General features: G+C 50.1%; 1 protein-coding gene across 1 annotated transcript; it reads left to right on the top strand.

Annotated features, from left to right (window-relative positions):
* The first annotated feature begins 2,838 nt into the window (after positions 1–2,838).
* On the top strand, positions 2,839–21,172 carry LOC121302291. Its single transcript, XM_041232145.1, has 21 exons — positions 2,839–2,932; positions 3,105–3,299; positions 8,651–8,797; positions 9,919–10,070; positions 10,209–10,326; positions 10,409–10,550; positions 10,698–10,843; positions 11,070–11,212; positions 11,547–11,687; positions 11,935–12,051; positions 12,156–12,306; positions 12,593–12,704; positions 12,906–13,081; positions 13,306–13,544; positions 13,854–13,938; positions 14,289–14,459; positions 15,029–15,065; positions 15,910–19,209; positions 19,590–19,768; positions 20,122–20,297; positions 20,687–21,172. Exons 1-20 carry the CDS (start codon positions 2,872–2,874, stop codon positions 20,292–20,294), a joined length of 5,985 nt encoding a protein of 1,994 aa, XP_041088079.1. The 5' UTR covers positions 2,839–2,871; the 3' UTR covers positions 20,295–20,297; positions 20,687–21,172.
* The last annotated feature ends 29 nt before the right edge of the window (positions 21,173–21,201 follow it).

Here is a 21,201-nt window from a genome sequence, read left to right as displayed (position 1 = left end):
AATGAGACTGTGGGAGAAGCCGCCATCACATATTTTCAACAATATTTGTGCCGAGGGATTTTGAAGTAGTGCTCTGAGATTAACAGGCAGCGCATTTAAAAAAAAAAAAAAAAAGGACGCGATCAAACTAAGCGCAACTTCGCATCAGAGTTTGTACAGTCTGGTGTGTTAGTACGCGAGTCTGTGGCATTAATTAAAAATGAAAAGTGAATGCATTTCGTGCAGGGAAGGTGAGCCGTCTTTAAACAAGCAAACATAAAACTATACCTAAATATTCTTTTCATTATTTAAATACACAGTGTATATTTTTAAAATGCATGCTTTTATAAAAGCTGTTTAATAGACCGAGCCCTTAAAACATCAATACAGCAGGAGACATTGCCTCAGACGCAGCTCGCTTTCGCTTTGGGTTTTTTCGGAGCGGTGGACGCGTTACTGTCTGTACCTGTCAGTCTGTGCTGCTGCGAAACTTTCAACATCCGTGAATTTAAAGCGATTTAAAGCGACCTGGGCTCACTGAGGCGTGTGTTACCGGCTCCGGCCCGGCTTCAGAGACGCTCCCTGGCTTCGTTTGGGGTTGTGACCCGAGTCACCTTTCCAGTCCTGTTTGGATGGACTGGAGAAGCCGCCCGGGCTGTGGATAATAATTTCAAACAGCTCCACTCGGATTTTCCAGCCTCGGCGTGTGATTTACGGAGCCCCGCGCTATTGATCGGACCGAGAAGCTGATTGAAGTGCGGTTTTTTAAAGCAGGCTCCGGTTCGAAGGTAAATTTTCTTCCCAGTCAGTATCGATATAGCTGCGAGCTATAACACGCCAGCATACGATTCCCCGCTTGAGACCACCGAAGAGACAGCGAGACGCTTTGAAATATGCCTGCTGTAGTTTTTCATTGATTCACATTCCAAAGCGTTTAAATGTACACGACACTGTATCTCTTCGTTACAGTCTTCAGCGCTCTTTGTTCACAGTCCAGTTTGTTTATATTAGCTGCACGCACACACACACACACACACACACACACACACACACACACACACACACACACACACACACAAGGCTTATGCACCCCTTGATTTGCTGCTGCATCTTGGAGCCAAGCAGCCCGCTTGCTCTCTGTTACAGACCAGAAACTAGAAATAAACTTATTTTTCCAAATGTTTTCTTTTTTTCTTGCATATAAAATGTGCAGCTGGCTCTGTCCTTGTGTCTCTCAGAATCAATGAATGAAGCTTCTGGTCTGTTTCCTATGGCAGTGCATTCTGCGCAGCTCACTGCAGTATGTTTGTGAAGTTGCATTGTTTTCACACGACTATCAGTATTGATAACTGAACTAGCATTAGATAAGAAATATACATAAATATGAGAGATAGAGAGAGAGATTGTCAGTGTTTGGATTTGTGTGTTTGTCAGTGTTTGTATTTGTGAGTTTTCAGTGTTTGTTTGTGCTTCTCGATTTTGTCCACAAGTGTCCAGGTCCAGAAGTAACCCAGAGGTCAGTAATTCTGTTAAAGGGAATTAGCTGGAGATTAGAGCAGCAGAAATAGGCTGGGTTAGTGAGGGAGAGGGAGAGGGATAGCGGGAGAGTCTCTGTCTGTCTGTGTGTCTGTCCTGCAGGCCATCACCCAACATGGTTACAATGCATATTAAATTGGTTTACACAGACACTCTTCTCCTGCTCAGTATTTATTTAGCACAGTAATGAAGTTGCTTGTAACAATGGCATATTGAGTATAATGCAAAGACAATATGCTGAGTAACATATTCCACACGCTCCTCATGATCCAGACTGCCAGCCTCTCCTCCTCTCTGCAGTTCCAGCGCGCGCGTCTCCCCTGTCCTGACTCCAGCCTCTCCTCCTCTCTGCAGTTCCAGCGCGCGCGTCTCCCCTGTCCTGACTCCAGCCTCTCCTCCTCTCTGCAGTTCCAGCGCGCGCGTCTCCCCTGTCCTGACTCCAGCCTCTCCTCCTCTCTGCAGTTCCAGCGCGCGCGTCTCCCCTGTCCTGACTCCAGCCTCTCCTCCTCTCTGCAGTTCCAGCGCGCGCGTCTCCCCTGTCCTGACTCCAGCCTCTCCTCCTCTCTGCAGTTCCAGCGCGCGCGTCTCCCCTGTCCTGACTCCAGCCTCTCCTCCTCTCTGCAGTTCCAGTGCGCGCGTCTCCCCTGTCCTGACTCCAGCCTCTCCTCCTCTCTGCAGTTCCAGCGCGCGCGTCTCCCCTGTCCTGACTCCAGCCTCTCCTCCTCTCTGCAGTTCCAGCGCGCGCGTCTCCCCTGTCCTGACTCCAGCCTCTCCTCCTCTCTGCAGTTCCAGCGCGCGCGTCTCCCCTGTCCTGACTCCAGCCTCTCCTCCTCTCTGCAGTTCCAGCGCGCGCGTCTCCCCTGTCCTGACTCCAGCCTCTCCTCCTCTCTGCAGTTCCAGCGCGCGCGTCTCCCCTGTCCTGACTCCAGCCTCTCCTCCTCTCTGCAGTTCCAGCGCGCGCGTCTCCCCTGTCCTGACTCCAGCCTCTCCTCCTCTCTGCAGTTCCAGCGCGCGCGTCTCCCCTGTCCTGACTCCAGCCTCTCCTCCTCTCTGCAGTTCCAGCGCGCGCGTCTCCCCTGTCCTGACTCCAGCCTCTCCTCCTCTCTGCAGTTCCAGCGCGCGCGTCTCCCCTGTCCTGACTCCAGCCTCTCCTCCTCTCTGCAGTTCCAGTGCGCGCGTCTCCCCTGTCCTGACTCCAGCCTCTCCTCCTCTCTGCAGTTCCAGCGCGCGCGTCTCCCCTGTCCTGACTCCAGCCTCTCCTCCTCTCTGCAGTTCCAGTGCGCGCGTCTCCCCTGTCCTGACTCCAGCCTCTCCTCCTCTCTGCAATGACTGGACGGCTCTTGTTCTGACTGGGAGATGGGATTGGGGCCATTCTGGATTCTGAGTTTCATCACTGGAGCAGCTCACTGCCTTTCAGGTGAGAATGAAGCAAGACTCGTCCCTTCCTCCCTATCCTCTCCGTCTCCCTCCCTTCTCCATTCACCTGATCTCTATCAATCCTTCTCTACTGCCCTCCCTCTCTCTGTTTCCCAGTTCCTGTACTGGTTATGCTAGCGTGTAACCCCTCTCTCCCGCTTCCTGTTTTCCAGCTCCAGTGCAGGGTGTGGAGTCTGTGGTTCGCTCCAGAGTGGGGGGCACGGCTGTCCTGGGCTGTAACCTGAACCCCCCCTCGGCCCCCCCTCCCTTCCCCCTGCATGTCATTGAGTGGGTGCGGCTGGGCTGGCCTGTGCCCGTCTTCATCAAGTTTGGGTTGTACTCCCCCCGCGTGCACCCCAACTACCGAGGTGAGAGCCGCTGGCAAGACCCCCCTTTATCTCTGAGCAGAGCTGGCTGAGCGGGCGAGAAGGGGTCTTGATGGTGGCTGCCAATCACCACCCCGCCAGCGCTTTTATTCTCAATATCGGTGGGGGGGGGTATCTGAGGATTCCCAGTTCCTCGCTGTAGCCTGCATGCAAACCAGCTTGGAGTCAGAATTGGGTCAGGGGTGTTTGAATGGGGTTCAGAAGCTCCGAACCCCCATTGAGTTTGGCTTGGAGAATCTAGACGGGTCCTCACAGTGCAGCATGCAGTGTAAAACACCCGCTAAATAGAGCCAGGGCCTCCGTTGTGTGCAGCTGGTTCTGTAGATTAACAGGCTGGTTTCAGAGAGCGGGAGAAGGGGAGAGGGCAAGGCGGGACACAGAGAGAGAGAGAGAGGAGAAGAGAGAGAGAGGGAGAGGGCAAGGCGGGACACAGAGAGAGAGAGGAGGAAAGAGAGAGGAGGGAGAGGGCAAGGCGGGACACAGAGAGAGAGAGAGGAGGAAAGAGAGAGGAGGGAGAGGGCAAGGGGGGACACGGAGAGAGAGAGAGAGGAGGAAAGAGAGAGGAGGGAGAGGGCAAGGGGGGACACGGAGAGAGAGAGAGAGGAGGAAAGAGAGAGGAGGGAGAGGGCAAGGGGGGACACGGAGAGAGAGAGAGAGGAGGAGGGAGAGAGAGAGGAGGGAGAGGGCAAGGCGGGACACAGAGAGAGAGAGGAGGGACACGGAGGAGAGAGAGAGGAGGGGCAAGGCGGGACACAGAGAGAGAGAGAGAGGAGGAAAGAGAGGAGGGAGAGGGCAAGGGGGAACACAGAGAGAGAGAGAGGAGGAAAGATAGAGGAGGGAGAGGGCAAGGTGGGACACTGCACGAACATACTGAGAGAGAGAGGAGGAAAGAGGAGGGAGAGGGCAAGGTGGGACACTGAGAGAGAGAGAGGAGGAAAGAGGAGGGAGAGGGCAAGGTGGGACACAGAGAGAGAGGAGGAAAGAGAGAGGAGGGAGAGGGCAAGGTGGGACACTGCACGAACTGCACATACTGAGGGAGAGAGGAGGAAAGAGGAGAGAGAGAGAGAGAGGGGAAATGGAGAGGGGGAGAGGGGGATGTTTTGATTATTTTGGGTCTGAGCTGCTGAGTGGATTTTCAAAGCACAGTGCTAATCCGTCTGGACAAGCAGCGTGGAATTACCGAGTGAGAAGGGCAAGGCATCTGCTGGGTCACTGCTGTTACTTCAAATGGTAAAGCACAGGGGAGCATTGTGAAGCACAGAGAGGTGCAGGAAAACTGATTTCAAATACATGCCAAACCAGGGTAATGTATAACCATGGGAAAAGCGAACTTAATGAACTCTGCAAATGTATGTCTGGTTAAGTTTCGTACGGGTTGCAGGGGAGGTTCAAATCATTTCCCCCTCTCTCTGAACACAATACCATGAAATAATCTCATTGTATTAGCAGCAGTGTCAACACCGTGCACTGGGAGCCGATGCTGCACAGTGCAGCTCTCCCGACACGGCAGCACACGGTCTGTCTGCTGCTGTTAGGGGCTGCAGGGGATTGCCAGCAGTAAACTCAAGGGGGTGTTGTTGTAGAGGAAGTGGAGAGTAGCTAGAAGACAGGCATTGTCTAGGGAAGACAAAGAGCAGCTTTACTGAGACACAGGGCTGTTTTCATTGTGTGTGCATAGACGTGTATACAAACAGGGTTCTCACAGAGCACTGCCCTGTGGACAGGACAGCACAGCAAGGCTCTGCCAGGACTAGATCACAGCTTTATATAGACACTGTGTTGGGTAGCTGCTGTAGTTCTGTACAGGGGTTTATATTAGTGTTATATAGTGTGGTCCTGCCAGCATTGCCCTGTGGACAGGACAGCACAGCGAGGCTCTGCCCAGCACACAGCAGGTAATGCCAGTGCTGGATCACAGCTTTATATAGACACTGTGTTGGGTAGCTGCTGTAATTCTGTCCAGAGTTGTTTTATAGTGTGATCATGTGAGCATTGCTCTGTTTACAGGACAGTAAAGTCAGGTTTCTTCAGAGTAATAAACTCTTGCTATCTCCCTGGTTTTATAGCGTTGAGAATGGACCATTGCCCTGTGCTCAAAACAACAAGCTTGATGAAGTCATTACTTCTGCATTGATAAAGTGATTAGAGTTCAAGGTCCTGGAACAGAAGCTCATGAGAACTGAGCAGTGACTGACAATCGGGACTCCCAGGACCTGCCTGGATAATTATTGCCTGAGCCAGGCTTCCCCTAACCCAGGGGGAGAGGGAGAGAGAGAGTGTGTAATAAACTAGCTGTGCCAGGCTTTCTCTAACCCAGGGGAGAGGGGAAGGGGGAGTGAGAGAGAAAGAGAGAGATGAAAGAGATTGTAATAAGAAAAAAGTACAGCATCATGCAGCACTATGTGTGCGTGCGTGCGTGCGTGCGTGCGCGCGCGCGTGTGTGTGTGTGTGATCTGAATGATCTCAAGCAGTTCTTCTCTGTCCAGTAGCACAGGTCCGATTTGAGTACAGACTCCAGGCAAGGCACAGCATATGAATCCTATAGGAATATCATCCTGTTGGCTACGTCAGGCAGACACTGATATAGCCGTGCCTGTGTCTGTCAATACAGCCTGATTGAGTTGCTTTGTGTGCAGAGAGGTTACTACATTATCAGCAGGATCCGTGGAACAGGGAAGAACAGGTATTGTCTCTGTACTGTAATCCCGGGAGACTGTCTTCTCTTCATTGTGAAGCTCTTTTATTATATTTACAATGACTCACTCAGTGTGGCTCTACCTGCAGAACGAGCGCTGCCTTGAACTGGAGACCGAGAGTGAGGGAAAAAGGACAGCACAGGACTCAAAGGTCTTTCCTTTGTGTGTGAGGGGAGGAGAGAGGGAAGAGGCTGAGGGAGGAGGAGAGGGGGATGGGTGGCAGATTATCCACACTGAAAAGAAAAAAAAACAACAATTAGAGAACAAAGCTCCCTGTGCACTTCCTGTCTGCGTGGCGGCCTGTGCCTGAGAGACACACACACACACACACACACACACTCGGGAGGGATTGTGTTGATACTGTAGCCGAGCAGGTGCTGCAGACAGACAGGAATGTAGATCTACAGAAACTATAGGGCAGGTCCGCACAGTGAGTACAGATGGAAATATGCACAGGTACAATGGAAGCTAGGAAACTATCATTCAGTGTTCTGATTATACCACAAAGTATTATATTATTAATAAATCATAAATATGAAATCAATTCAGAATGTTCCAGGCCATATGGTTTTGCCACGCGTGTCGGATCTGAATCCAGATCAGGGAGGAGCACCCTATAGAATCTACAGGGTCTATAGGACTGAGACTCCCAAACACTTCTTTACCTGCCCTCGATGAGAGAGAGAGAGTTAACTGCAAGTGCTTTGTTTACAAAGATCCATTCATAAGAGGGTTAACTGGATTAGAGAGAGGGAGAGGGAGAGGGAGAGGGGGGTAATTTTCTGATTGTATTCAAATCAAAACATCCCTCACTATAATCTGTGTGTGTGTTCATTTGAATCAAAACAAAGTCTAGCTCTGTCTCTCTCTCTCTCTCTCTCTCTCTCTCTCTCTCTAGACCTCTGAGGGGAGGGAGAGAGGACTCTCCTGTCTGGAGAGTCTGTGATATTGAGGAGCTGCTTCTACGATATTCATAATCAATAAGTATCCCCCTTTTTTATCTATCTATCTATCTATCTATCTATCTATCTATCTATCTATCTATCTGTCCCTCCTGATTTTGTGATCCTTTGTTTAAATCTTTTTCTCTGTCATTTTCAATCTCTCTCTCTCTCTCTCTCTCTCTCTCTCTCTCTCTCTCTCTCTCTCTCTCTCTCTGTGTTTCCATATATTCAAATGAGAGCAAGCTGTCTGAATTCTGAAAATTGAAATCCCCGCGGCTCCCTTTCCTGCTGGTTTGTCAGGGAGAGAGAAAGCAGGTGTTTTGAAATCACAGCAAGGACGGCAGTAACTTTCCTCCAATGAGCCACCAGTATCAGGGAAACGCAGCCCCCTCTCCCCCCACCCTTTGCAGCTTGATATTCAGCTTCCCAGCGCTGTCGCTTCACCTAATCAAATCCAACGCCCCACCCCAGTCTATTCTTGCATGTCTCCATGGTAACTAAATTCAAATCCAAACTGCTGCCAGGTTACCCCAGAATTCCCGACTTCAACACTGCCCGGTGTCATCCCCATGGCAACGCGTGGAAAGAATGCCTTTGGTCACTATGGAGACGCTAAGACCGAGGGGAGGGGTTCCAGTTTTAAAGGGGTGCAAGAAAGCAGCCAATCAGGAGCTGGCTCTCCTTGGGTTTCAAAAACAAACAGAGAAAAGAGGAACCTATATTTATGTGTTTATTAATATTCATGTGAACGGCACAGGGGTGGAGAGAAAGGAAGAAATATTTTTATTAACTGATAGGAAATGCATGTGGGGTATAGATGGGTATGTGTTTATTGATACAGTGTTTATAACTGGTTACCTGAGGGATTGGTGTTATTCCATTTAAAGAATATATATATGTATATATAGAAAAATATGCAATACAGAAAGAGCCAGTGAAAGAAAGGAAGGTGTGTGTTTGTGCACAGAGCAGGGAGAGGTCTGACCCCAGCAGCAATGCAGAGCAGGGAGAGGTCTGACCCCAGCAGCAATGCAGAGCAGGGAGAGGTCTGACCCCAGCAGCAATGCAGAGCAGGGAGAGGTCTGACCCCAGCAGCAATGTGATCCTTTCTCCCTTTCATTCAGTACACTCTGCTGTCTATTGTCCTGACGAGTTTTACAGGTACTGCCACAGTCACTACAGCAAATAGAAGAGAGGGAGAGGGAGAGGGAGAAGGAGAGGGAGAGGGAGCGCTAGACTGGATACGCAACTCAAACTCGCCAGGGTGTTGGGTACAGCAGTCCTTCCTGACAGAATGGCTCTTGTCAGGGTGGAGCTTTGAGAATGAACCCGATGAAGCACTGTTTAAAAAACGAGAGAGAGAGGAGAGAAGGAGGGATTGGAGAGAGAGGAGAGGAGGGATTAGGGGGAGAATGAGAGGGGATATTGTGGAGCCCATGCTGTGGTTGCTAGGCGACTGGTAGATCAGGTTTCAGAGTATTTCTGTGAATGAGAGGGAGAGGGAGAGGGAAGGAGGGATTGAGAGAGAGAAAAGGGGAACACCTGTAGCCCTTGTCATGTCAATTAAAACTATGCATTTAATAAAAAAGCTCTTCCTGCTGTATCTCTCTGTGCTGTATCTCTCTGTGCTGTGCCTCTGTGTGTGTCTCTGAGTTGTGTGTCTCTGTATTGACTGCCCTGTTCTCACATGCAGGTCGTGTCTCTCTGGCTCACGGTGCCTCTCTGAGGATCGATGGGCTGCTCTTGCAGGACGAAGGCTGGTTTGAGTGCCGGATCCTCTTTCTGGACAGACAGGAGGACGAGTTTCAGAACGGCACCTGGACCTTCCTGTCCATCACAGGTACCCCTCCCCACGTCTCGATGTGCGTCTGAAGCTTATCGTGCCCACAGTGTAGGCGAGCCCGTGCCCAACATGCTGAACGTATTCGATTTAGGGTTTAAATAAGCTGTTAATATCTCTGAATATCTACCTTTCAGAAAAGCTTAGTGCAGTAAAAGCAGAGTCTTTCAGAATGGAAAGCGTCACCTCGGATGAGGAGCAGCGCATGTGTTAGCTTGACAAACCGAGATCAAAGAGCTCCACAGCGCAACAGAGAAGGAAGAGCACTCCTTTCACACAGCACAGGGCTCGCGAGTGCTGTTGGGGATCGCAGTCAGCAATGGCTTTGTGTTGGGTTTTTTCTGAAGCATCCAGTTGCGCTCACAGCCTAAAGAAAACGCTTGCTCATATTTTGGCTAGTGCCTTCGTTTCGCTCGTTCTTATCAGTGCGTTGCTTGTTCTGCGGTTGGTTGCACAAGAGCTCTTGTTTGCTGCAGGGCTTGCCTGAGCTGCTATCTCCAGGCTCCAGTCACGTCACCCTCCTGAGCAAATCAGCCAGCTGGCTTTACACCGAGGGCTGATCGGCACATTCCAAGGCAATGATGAACACCTTTAAAGGGACCGTGGTGCCGGAGCCACCATTTTCTTAAGCCTTTGTAAAGGTTGTTACGGTGTAGAAATATGCAATTAAACTTATTACTCAGTCTATCTATTAAGTGTTAATGAAGTATTTACCAACACGATCGCTATGTCATTACGAATGGCTGTGAAGCGACGTGGGTTATCATGCTCTGAATTGGAGACACTGTGTAAACTGCAGCTGCGGTCAGACGCACAGGCGGACAGACAGCCCAGTTCATTGCCACTTGGACTCTCTTTATTTTTTAAGAGAGCGAGCTCATGCTCTTGCATGTTTTGCCGTCCCGCCTGTTTGAAAGGCTCTGAAAGCACACCTGTGTTCTGATCTCAATAGGGTTGCATTGAAACTACTCTGTGTACATGAGAGTGAGAGAGAGAGAGAGAGAGAAAGAGAGAGAGAGAGAGAGATTTCTATTTAAAAGACTGGCAAGACAAGCTTGCTGATTGGCCCGTTTCTCTCTCTCTCTCTCTCTCTCTCTCTCTCTCTCTCTCTCTCTCTCTAGCCCCACCTGTGTTTATCAAGACTCCGCCCCCAGTGGTGGAGTCGCTGGAAGGTAATTCGCTGGCCCTGACTTGCTCCGCCCACGGCAATCCTCAACCAATCATCACTTGGAGGAAAGATGACGTTATCATAGAAAGCAGGGAGGAGCTGGAGGTGAGAAACTGTCATTGTTATCTCAGTAATATTACTGCAGCACAAATACATGTATTTAGCTGGAGAGCACTGCCCTCTTGTGGGATGAGTGATATTGCAGGGCGGTGATCTGTGCTCCTCTCGTGTCCTGCCTGTCAGCTTTCCAACGAGACTGTGTTCCTGTCTCCTGTGGGGAGAGCCAGCGCAGGGCGGTACGAATGTCAGGCCTCCAATGAGGAGGGAAACGTCACCTACTCTGCACAGCTACAGGTGCTAGGTGAGTGTCTGTGTGTGTCTGACTCTCCCTCCCTCTCTCTCGCTCTCTTTTCCTCCCTCAATTTTTTTCTCTGTGCTCCCAGGTCCTCCAGTCATTGTCCTCCAGCCGGCAGACCTCTCCCTGAATGTATCCCAAGATGCCGCGCTGCGCTGCCGTGCCGAGGCCTATCCCTCCAACCTGACGTATCTGTGGTGGAAAGGGGGGGAGAACGTGTTTCACATCCAGTGAGTGCAGCGGCAGGGAGAGGCAGCGTTCATACACTGCAGGGCTCATAGCAGATAAAGCGTGCGCTGCAGAAACACACGCGTCTCTCTTGGGTTGGCTGCCCTTGCACGGTTGCTCAGTCTGTGTTGATTCATTCCTGTTCGCAGGTCTCTGAAGTCGCGGGTTCGAATCCTGGTCGACGGCACTCTGCTGATTCAGAGGGTGCTCCCAGAGGATGCTGGGAACTACAGCTGCGTGCCGACCAATGGCATTCTGACTCCGCCCACCGCCTCTGCTTACATCCGAGTCCTGTGTAAGAATGACACAGCCCTGTCTGTCTGTCCTAGTGCCTGCCTCTCTCTCTCTCTCTCTCTCTTTCTTTCTTTTTCTCTCTCTCTCTCTCTCTCTCTCTCTCTCTCTCTCTCTCTCTCTCTCTCTCTCTCTCTCTCTGTCTCTCTGTGTTGTTTGTACTCAGTGTCTGAGTTGGGTGCTTTCCCAGTGGATTGTGGGTAATGGTGTTTTTCTGCTTCCCTCTCTAGATCCCGCCCAGGCGATTGACATGCCGGCTGAGACCTATCTGCCAATGGGCATGCAGGGAGTGATCACATGTCCAGTGAGGGCGGACCCCCCAGTGCTGTTTGTGAACTGGACCAAAGATGGCCGTCCGTTGGACATTGAGACGGTGTGTCTGTCTGTGTGTGTCTGCCTGTCTGTCTGTGTGTGACTGCATGCCTGTCTGAATAGGGTTTCAATATCATTAGCTTAAACAGCATTGATTGAAATCATTACAATATTAACCTTCCTGAGTTTTTCTACAGACAAACTACAGCGAACACTCAGTGTTGGGTGTTTGATTTTTTCAGTCATCTAATCTCTCTCTCTCTCTCTCTCTCTCTCTCTCTCTCTCTCTCTCTCTCTCTCTCTCTCTCTCTCTCTCTCTCTCTCTCTCTCTCTCTCTCTCTCTCTCTCTCTCTCTCTCTCTCTCTCTCTCTCTCTCTCTCTCTCTCTCTCTCCAGCCCCCAGGTTGGGTTGTGAATTCCACGGGCTCGGTTTCCATAGCAGCAGCCAATGAGGATGCTCTGGGCTCGTACACCTGCACTCCCTATAACAGCTACGGAACCGCGGGCCAGTCAGCAGCCACCAGAGTCATTCTGCAGGTGCTGAACCAGTGCGACGAGAACAGGCTGAGGAGGCAGCGGGACTTATATATTCCCAATCACTGCGCTCAGAAACGCCACTCAAACGGGTTGAATCATTACAGCAACAGTACAGCAAAATAACTCCTCCTAAAAATAACTCGCAGGAAAAGAGAGCTTCAGAGCACACTGGTGTGTGGACTGGAGGGAGAGAGGGAGCACCAGAAATGAAAACATGTCTCTCTCTCTCTCTCTCTCTCTCTCTCAGGACCCGCCCACTTTCCGCCTGTCTCCGCGGGCAGAGTATCTACAGGAAGTGGGGCGTGAGTTGGTCATTTCCTGTGCGGGCAATGGAGACCCCGCCCCAAACATCACCTGGACGAAGGTATGAGCCATCAATCAGGCAAATTCAAGTGTGTTTGTCTGTCTGTCTGTCCTTCTGTCTTTTCCTGTGTTGAATGCTTCAGTGATTCTCTCCCTCTCCTGCAGGTGGGTTTAACCCCTCGTTCCCTGTTCGAAGTGGCTATGAACGGCTCCCTGATCCTCAGCCCTCTCAGTAAGGACCACCAGGGGGCGTGGGAGTGCCACGCGCGGAACAGAGTGGCGACTGTCTCTACGCGCACCTCCGTGTCAGTGCTGGGTGAGTCACACTGCCCCCTACAGGGGGGGTCTGACGAGTGAACAAGCACCATCTCCAACAATACGGTGACCCTGTCGGCAAAGCTGTAAGCTGTAAGTCATGGTGTCAGTTTGCTGGCTTGTTATTAGTTTTACCTCCCAAGGAAGTCCTGACTCCTCCCACTGAAGCTCCCACTCCTCCCATTGAAGCTCCCACTCCTCCCAATGAAGCCCAAACCCCTCCCATTGAAGCCCTGACTCCTCCCTTTGACACCCTGTCCTCTGTGTGTCTGCCCCCCTTCCCGCAGGTACCAGCCCCCACGCAGTCTCCGAGCTCACTGTCACTCCGGGGGTCAACCATGCCAACCTGACCTGGGAGCCGGGCTTTGACGGGGGGTACACTCAGAGATTCAGTGTGTGGTGAGTCAGTCTGTCTGTGTGTCTGTCTGTGCTAGTGGGGGGGTTGTCTGTCAGTCATTCAGAAGTTTTGTAAAGTAATGAATCGCAGAGCGGTTGACCTGTATGGAATATAAGCGCTGGCATTTCTAAAATGTTAGTCTGTGTTTCTATCCTTCTGCGGTGTATCACGTCTCCCTGACCCTCCCGCTCCCTCTCCCTCAGGTTGAAGCGAGTGTCTCAGGGGAAACACGAGTGGACCTCCCTCCCAGTTCCTCTCTCCCAGTACAGCTTACTGGTTTCCAGTCTGTTCCCGGACACTGCGTACCAGTTCAGCGTTCTGCCACAGAACAAGCTGGGCAGCGGTCCATTCAGCGAGATTGTGACGGTGCTCACACTGCGTGAGTCTGTCTGTCTGTCTGTCTGTCAGTCTGTCACCTAGTTTGGACTCTTCTCACTTGATTCAAGTGAATGAACCTGTCCCTGATGTTCTAGTTTTATTATCCCAGATCATTCACTTTTTCGTCGCCGTGAAAGCTCTGATTTTGATTTGACAGCTGTGGTTGGAGATGGATCTTACTGACACAGCAAATGTTAACAAAATTCTCTCTCGCTCTCTCTCCAGCTGTCCCTCAAACAGAAGCTCCACTGGTGACATCACCACCCCTTCTGAACCCGCCTAGTTTGCTGTCAGTCAACCAGAGCCTGAGGGGTGTGGTCTTGAGGTGGAACCCTCCCCTTTCGCCGTCCCCATCGATCAAGGGAATAATCCTCCAATCAAGACGCGAGAATGGGGACTGGGTGGTGCTTGATGGTTCCATCTCGGCCAATCAGAGCGAGATACTGGTTCAGGGACTGCTCAGGGTACTGAATGAATCCATGCAGCCATGTTGCCACAGGATGATGAATATATAAAAACTACAGAATAGATTGAGGCTCCGAGGCCACACGCGCCACCCCAGCACTCCTGCGATTCCACGCAGTGGGTTTCCTTTGCTTGTGGACTAGCCTGCGTGAAATCAAACTGATTTAACTGAATCCATAGAACTGTAGCGTTTAGTTAGCTCTGTTAACTGCATGCAGTGTTTTGGCAAAGCCGTTGTACAGTTTTACACGAGAGCCACTGATAATCCCAACACTCTCCCCTCCCCTCACTCCCTCCCCTCTCTCCAGGATTATAACTATGAGCTGCGATTGCTGTCTCTGGGGGACAATGTGATCAGCGCCCCGAGCGAGTCCGTCAACATCTCCACTGCAGGTCTCTGTGTGTGTGTGTGTGTGTGTGTGTTTGTGTCAGTGTCTGTCTGCCTGTCTGTGAATAGCTGCAGGGTGTGGAGTCGATTCTGCTGCTCCAGTCTGACAGCTATTTATCCATCAAGCTCTGCTGAGTGAACTATCCTGTTCTATATTGAATATTGTGAAGGTGCTACAAGTTATAAGCTGATATTTTCCAAGGCTTTTCAAATACACTCCAGTATGAAAAAAACTGACACATGACGGCCTTTATTCACAGAGTCTGTGCTCCAGTTTGTAATGGCAATAATCCCCCTTCGCAGTGGGCATTACCGGCAGTATCTGCCCAGGCCTGATCCGGGCTGTCTCTTCCAGGTATGGACGCATACCCCTCTCGAACCCGCCTTTCGGAGCTGCTGCCTGGGCCCATATTGGCCGGGGTGGTGGGAGGGGTCAGCTTCCTGTGCGTGGCCATCATCCTATCAGTGCTGACCGCCTGCGTCATGAACCAGAGGCGAGGGAGACGCAGTAGGAAGAGGAGAGAAGGTAAGGAGAGCGCCGAACTGCAGCCCCCAGAATCCTCTGCAGTCCACCTCTATGACGGTGGCTCCTGGGAAACGATGTTGAATGTAGTGAAGCCTCGTGTGCAGTGTCTATTTAAAGTTCCAGTGCTAAGCGTGAAGGCTCTGGGACTGCAACCCCCAGGATCCTCTTCAATCTGCTGCCAAGTTTCATGGGAAATGGAGTTCAATAGAATGAAGTTTATACAGACTGTAGCCACAGGGAGAGAGAGAGGGATTGAAAATTGTACAAATAAAGGGTTTGGGTTGATGAATTAAGATTAATAGGTGTTATATGTTTATGAAACCAAGAGAAACATTAATGAAAACTCTGACTATAGGCAACAGACAGTCCATATCAGTTCCCTTGCTGTATCTATTCCTGCATGTTCCATTGGAATTCATTGTGATTTCATTGGCTGTTATTTTGAAGTATGTACAAAGTGTTATTTTTTGTCAATTTTATTTCTGCGTGCTGTGCGTTGATGTGAAATGTCATATTCACGTCTCGTTTGCATCTCATTTTGAATTAATTTCCCCCTCATGACCTTTCAGATCTCACACACGCCTTCCAGAAGGACCCGCTTCCTCCGTAAGTCTCATCCCACCGCCCCTCGCATCACTTCCTGTTTCCTGTCTGTAGTTTCTTTGTAAAGCAGAGTAGGGTGTAGGAGGCAGAGTAGAGGAAAGCAGCTTTTCAAGAGACATCCAGTGTGTTGCATGGATTTGAAAACTCAGTTATTCACATTGTAGTTAAACCTGTAGAAATGATCAAAGAAACTTAATAAGTCCAACGGAAAACGTTTTGACTGGAGGTGTTTCTCATTGTCTTCCATTGAAGACTTCTAGACGAAACGTTTGTCATTGAATTTAGTATTTCTGAGTTTAACGCCAATTAAAAGCTCTGGCTGATAACGGAGTAGTAAGCCAGGAGAGATCTCCGGATTCTTCCCCGCTTACCAATCTCTCATCCTTGTGCTGAAGCTCTCCACACTTCCTTACCATAACTTTCCTCAACCACCAATTCTCTGTTGCTGTAAAATGCTGTGGCTCATCCAAACCAGGTTTCTTGCCAGGGTTACCTTAAAAACTACAAATAAACCATTGCAGATAACCTAAGAGCCTTGAATTGAAGTCCTCTGTTCTTTAGTTCAAGTATTGTACCTTAAAAAGAGCTACTAACACTGACAACTTTGTCAGTCTCCCCTTGTGAGTTGCCTTTCCAGGTACCAGGATCCCACGCTGTGTTCCTCAGTCTGATATCCTCATAGCTGCAGGACAGGCAGGAGGAAGGCAGTGGGTGTATAGTGTGGTAGCTGGGGAAATCTTCACCTAAAGCCTGGAAAACTAATTGTGAAAGATTCAGGAGTGTCTTCTGCAAACGAGTGTCTGATTTTTTCCACGCTGTTGATCATTTCCTTTCTGTTCAATTTTAGAGCTGGCTCGTTTATTGACAGCCCCGACAGCGTCATGACGCTCCGGCCTCTCCTTTATGACCACGCCCCCTCCGACAAGGCCAGGAAGTCGCATCACCAGCAGAGGCAGCTGCTCCTAGCCAATCCGCTGGCTTCCCCTCGATTCGCCATCTTCGAAAGTTACCTGGGCGGCTCGGCTCCGCCCACCTCCCCCATTGAGTCCATCTCGCGAGGACCCGACGGGCGATTCACCGTGCAGCCCTACCCACAATGCATCACCCCAGCTTGCGTCAAGAACAGTCTGAAAAAACACTTCCTGCAGTGCCCAAACGGTCTGGCCAGCTTAGAGAGTGAAAAAGGCGGAAGAACAAGGCATTCCTCAAAGAGTCACTCCTGTTTCACTGCTGATGAAGAGGAGAGGAATTTGGGAAAAGGGCAGGTGAAAGAACGCATCTGTTGTTATGTTAAAGAGACTGACGACACTGACGAGTGGTCCAAAAGCAGCGGCTGTTTTTACACAAACGAGCAAGAGGACTTTAGGAAGAGCCCCTCGCTCTTTTATGCAAGCGAGGATAAGAAACGGAGTGAGGGCTGGTCTGAAAGCCAGCGTGGTCTTTATGTTAGCGTGAATAAGACAGAGGATGGGGAATCGGCTAAAAGCAACTCTCTTCTGTTTGAGAAAGAGACGAAGGATCCAACTGAGAGAAGTTTGTCCGAAAGCAGTGCTTCCGATTTCAGTAACATCACTGAGATCAAACTAGGCAGCGCCTTCCCTAAAAGCCACAGCCAGTTTTATGGAAACGACGAAGATAAATTGGACATTGATGTTCAGAAAAGGTCTGCCTATTTTTACGCCAATGAGAAACCGGGAGGAGGGACTGTAGAAGTAGGTCACCCCACTTCTACTCAAAAGGATGGGTACCCCGTCCAATCACAGATGAGGAAAGACAGGTGTAGCAAATCTGAAGTCTGGAAGGAAAAATACAATTGGACACATTCAGGCGTGGGGGAGGAGTCTTTGGAGGAAGTGAACATCCTAAACCCCTCCCTATTTAAGACAGGGGGGGTTGACTTGTCCAGACAAGGAAGAGAGATGGAGATAGAGAGGGAGAGGGATGCGTATTCAACGAGTGCCCTTCCTTTAGAAAGAGAGACGCAGAGGGAAAAACGTTTGACGAACGCCAGCATCTTGGTGTCCCAAATGGAGCGAGAAAGAGAGGGGAGCAGTCTGAACAGATACTATAAACACGCAAAAGAGAGAGAGAGCAGGAGAGAGGGAGAGAGCTACTCAGTGAGCCAGGGTAACTTAGAGAGAGGGGGCAGGAGGGAGAGGGAACCAGAAGAAACAGATCCTATATGGAAACCCCAATCCGTAACCCTGCAGTTAAAAAACAAGATGCCGACGGGCAAGGACCAGAGGAATTCTGGGTTCCGGAAAGGGAACACGAGCAGCCCTTCAGGCCAAGCCTCCTCTTCCCCTTACATCCACTGGGATATCAGCCCGGTGACCTCGATAACCACTCTTATCCCAGTCCAGAGCAGTCAGAACACGATGCCTCCAGCTGGGGAATCTATTCTAGTTACTACAGATAAATCTACAGCTGACAAGCAGCCTCCCTCAATCTCCCTCCTCTCTCCACACAGTGCTACCTTCTCCGGTTTTGCTGGGGACCTAAGAGAGGCTAAATCGAGGTATCCAGAAAGCATAGAAAGAGAGGAAGATATGGATGCATATTGTTCTGCTGCCACTCTCGTTTATAAGACGGAGAGAGAGCAGGAAGGCAGCACTGCCTTCATTTCTAATCCAGAGATGGAAGGAGACCATTATTCGACCAGCACGATCCTAGTTTGCGACCCGGAGAGAGGGAGTGTGAGGGAGAGGGAGGGAAAGAGAGAAAGAGGGGTGGAGATGGAGAGGTACGAAGCTTGTTCTGCCTTTCTTTATGAGCGAGAGAAGGAGGGAGGGACAGAAGGAGAGAGGTTGAAGGAGGGGGAGGGGGAGGGAGCGATGGGACATGGAAACACTGATAAACACTCAGATGACATTACTGTCATATCGCCAAACCCAGAAAAGGAAGGTGTGAGAACTCGTTCTAGAAAAAGTGACAAATACAATTTCAGCGCTAGTGCCAGTAGCCTTTCCTCGTTAGCCTTAATATCCTACAATGATTCAGGACACGACCAGTCTGACTTGCCTATCTATAAATCACTCGATTCTTCAAGGGTAAGGCTACAGAAACAGCCATCCCAGTTTCCTGCAAGTACCTCACAAAGGTCCAAACTTCAGACCAGTGCGATCCTGGAGTATCTGAGCTCACCTGGGTTTATTGAAATGAGTGTCGACGATCCAATAGATGAGCCCGAAACTGAAGACCCACCCGGGCCTGGTGCAGATGAAAAGCCTGGGAGTTTCCTGCAGGGTTCTAAATCTTTACAAGAGAATTCAGGGCCTGGGAGTTTCGTGGAGGAGAAGACTGCTTTCAGTTCAAAATTCCCCCAAGACCCCTTTGAAGTTAGAGATACAAGCTTGAGAACAAATCCTTTGGAGAACTGGCGGCTTCCTGCAGACCTCACACCAGCAAGTGTCCTAAAACTGTCACCAGGGTTTGAGTCAGGGCCTACCTGGGACCAAAATCCTGCAGGTTTATTTAACGACAAGCCCAGTTTAGAGAGCACCGGAGAGTTTACAACGTCTATACCTCAGATATTACCTCGATATTTAGAGAACGAAGCAGCTTCTCAAAAGGGAAACGGTGTCTTCCTGGAACAGACTTCCTCAGATCTGCAAAGCCAGAACAGGTTTACCTGTGAGACTTCACAGTGGCCTAGTCACTTCCAGGGGCATCCTGGGACTTTCCAGATCAGGTCATCTGGTTTTGAAGCTTCAAACACAGGCAAGCCAACTTCACAAGAGCCTGAGACAGATAGCTTGTTGAGGCCTCCAGAGGCTAAAAGACTACCCTTCAGGACATACTTGCCACGGGGCTACAGCTGGCCGTCCCCCTCTCACACCTCTTTAGAGCTGAGAGAGTCGGAGGGGGAGGCAGAGAGCGAGACGAGGAGGCCGGGAGAGAGAGGGGCTGAGATTGAAACGAAGGCTGTGGGGGATGTTAAAGAGGCCCGAGCTAGTTTTGCTAGTCAGAGCAGTGGCCGGGGGAGTATAGGGCCCACCTTCGCTCCCTCTCTCCATCGCTACTCCCTCTCGCTCACTCCCTCTCTTCCCGCCTCTCCCGAAACCACTCAGAACGAGGCAGAGGGTGAAACTCGAGCGGAGGAGACAGTGGGGTCCGTGCCGCGCCTGGGGAGCAGAGCCAAGAAAAGGTAAAGAGCTTTCGCTGTCACCCAGAGAGAGACATTTTCGACTGGTTTCACAGATTAGCACTAACCTTGGACTATTTTACCTAAAGTGACAATATGCAATCCAAAACCACTGCTAATCTAAACGTTTTCTACCTTTTAAAGTCCAGGTTTTTTAGTTTCACTCTAAGAATACAGCCCCTACACTACATGAGCACAGTCATTCTTTGCTGGTGCGTGCAATGAGAGAAATCATCCTTTCTCTTAGGGGGTGAGGGAGCAGTTCAGTCTCCATGCCTCAAGCCTGCCCTGGACTGGAGGGAGCACCCTTTCTTTTGGGGGTGGGGTGAGGGGGTGGAGCAGTTCAGGTCTAGTTGCTTCACATCTTTATCTCTCTGTTGCAGGAGAGACACTTCGGTAGATGAAAGTTACGAGTGGGACTCTGTGGACTTCCCTGTGGAATCGGAGATCCTGGAGGCTCTGAAACTCTACAACAGAGACAGCAACGCGAGCGAGACAGCGGGAGAGCGGAAGAGGGAGAGACCCAGGTCTACCGTCGCAGTGAGGGAGCTGGAGAGCAGAGGTGCCTGTCTGTCTGGCCAAAGCAACTGCTACACTACTGCTTGGATACAACAATTCTTTGTCAGCAGTAGTGTTAACTAAGGCTTTTAAAATCCATTTTCTATCCTCTTTTTAAGACTACCGGCAACATCAGTAGTAACCCACCTGGTGTGAAAAATCATTTTTTATGAATATCAACGCTGAAAAGCTAACTAACCACCAAACAATTCTCTGCAGTGAGAGGCTTTCAAATAAGGCTGCTTCAGAAGTATGTAGATTTAAACCCTTGGGCGGCGCTCTTTTGAAGTGGATCACCGGCTGTGGCCATTCAGAAATCTCCAAGTAATCGGGCGATGTGTTTCTCTTCTCTCTCAGGTCTGCTCTCCCCAGACCCCCCAGTGTCCCCTGCCTCTTCCCAGTACAGACTCCCAGTGCGATCGCTCAGCGAGGCTCGATTCAACGAGCTGAGACAGGAATTCCTGGAATATCGGAGAGAGCAGGAAAGCATCCGAGACAAGAAGCCCGACTCCGAGGCCACACAGCTGTGAAGGGTGAGTGGAACTGCCTGCCTGTCTGTCTGTCCTGTTTGTCTGTCTGTGTGCCCGTCTCAGTCTGCCTGTCTGTGTATCGGTCTGTGTGTCTGTCTGTCCTGTTTGTCGGTCTGCCTGCTTTAATACTACATAGAATCAACCTGCGTCATCCACAGAACACAGGTCACATGTACATTTTAAATAACAAAACGAAACGTTTTTTTTTGGAGGCTTTGAGTAAATTGTTGATGTTCATAACATCCATATATATTGTAACTCTTGAATCTGTCCAAGACTTACACAGCAGTGTGTGTGTATTTATATATATATATATATATATATATATATATATATATATATATATATATATATATCTCTCTCTCTCGAATGCTCCGTTTCTCGTCTCCCAGGTCTTAGGGAAAGTGCCTTTTACTGGTAGAGCCGAAGACTGATTACTGGGACCAGTTTCTGTGACAGACTCCAGCGGACTCCTCTGTGGGTTCAAGCTGCATCAGAACGGAGGCGAGGGACCCCACTATCCGGGTCACAGCAGTCCGTTTTGCAGCTCAGCGATGACAAGCACACTGGATCCTTTTACATCTTCTCAGCACTACCTGACAACGAAATATGATTGAGGCTCCAGGCACACCTGGGAGGAACCTGATGAAAACTCCAGGAGATTCGGGTGTGGAAGAGAGCATTTCCAAACCCTTATTATCATTACACCGAGACAGACTGACACCTAGTGGCCGAGCAGGAGCCTCTGAGCCTCCCTGTGGCACTCTGTGTAATTGGAACCTGCTCTGGGAGAGTTGCAGGTCACCGTGTTTGGAACACGTTGGGCTAGAGTTCAGAGGAAATTGTCTTGATGCTGCAGTGCATTCCACTAGGAGAACCAAAAAAAAATCGGGATTTTAATGAAGAA

This window comes from Polyodon spathula, chromosome 29 (genome assembly GCF_017654505.1).
Source record: "Polyodon spathula isolate WHYD16114869_AA chromosome 29, ASM1765450v1, whole genome shotgun sequence".
Taxonomy (NCBI): domain Eukaryota; kingdom Metazoa; phylum Chordata; class Actinopteri; order Acipenseriformes; family Polyodontidae; genus Polyodon; species Polyodon spathula.
Note: the sequence above shows the minus strand (reverse complement) of the source record. Positions and strands in the feature narration are given on the sequence as shown.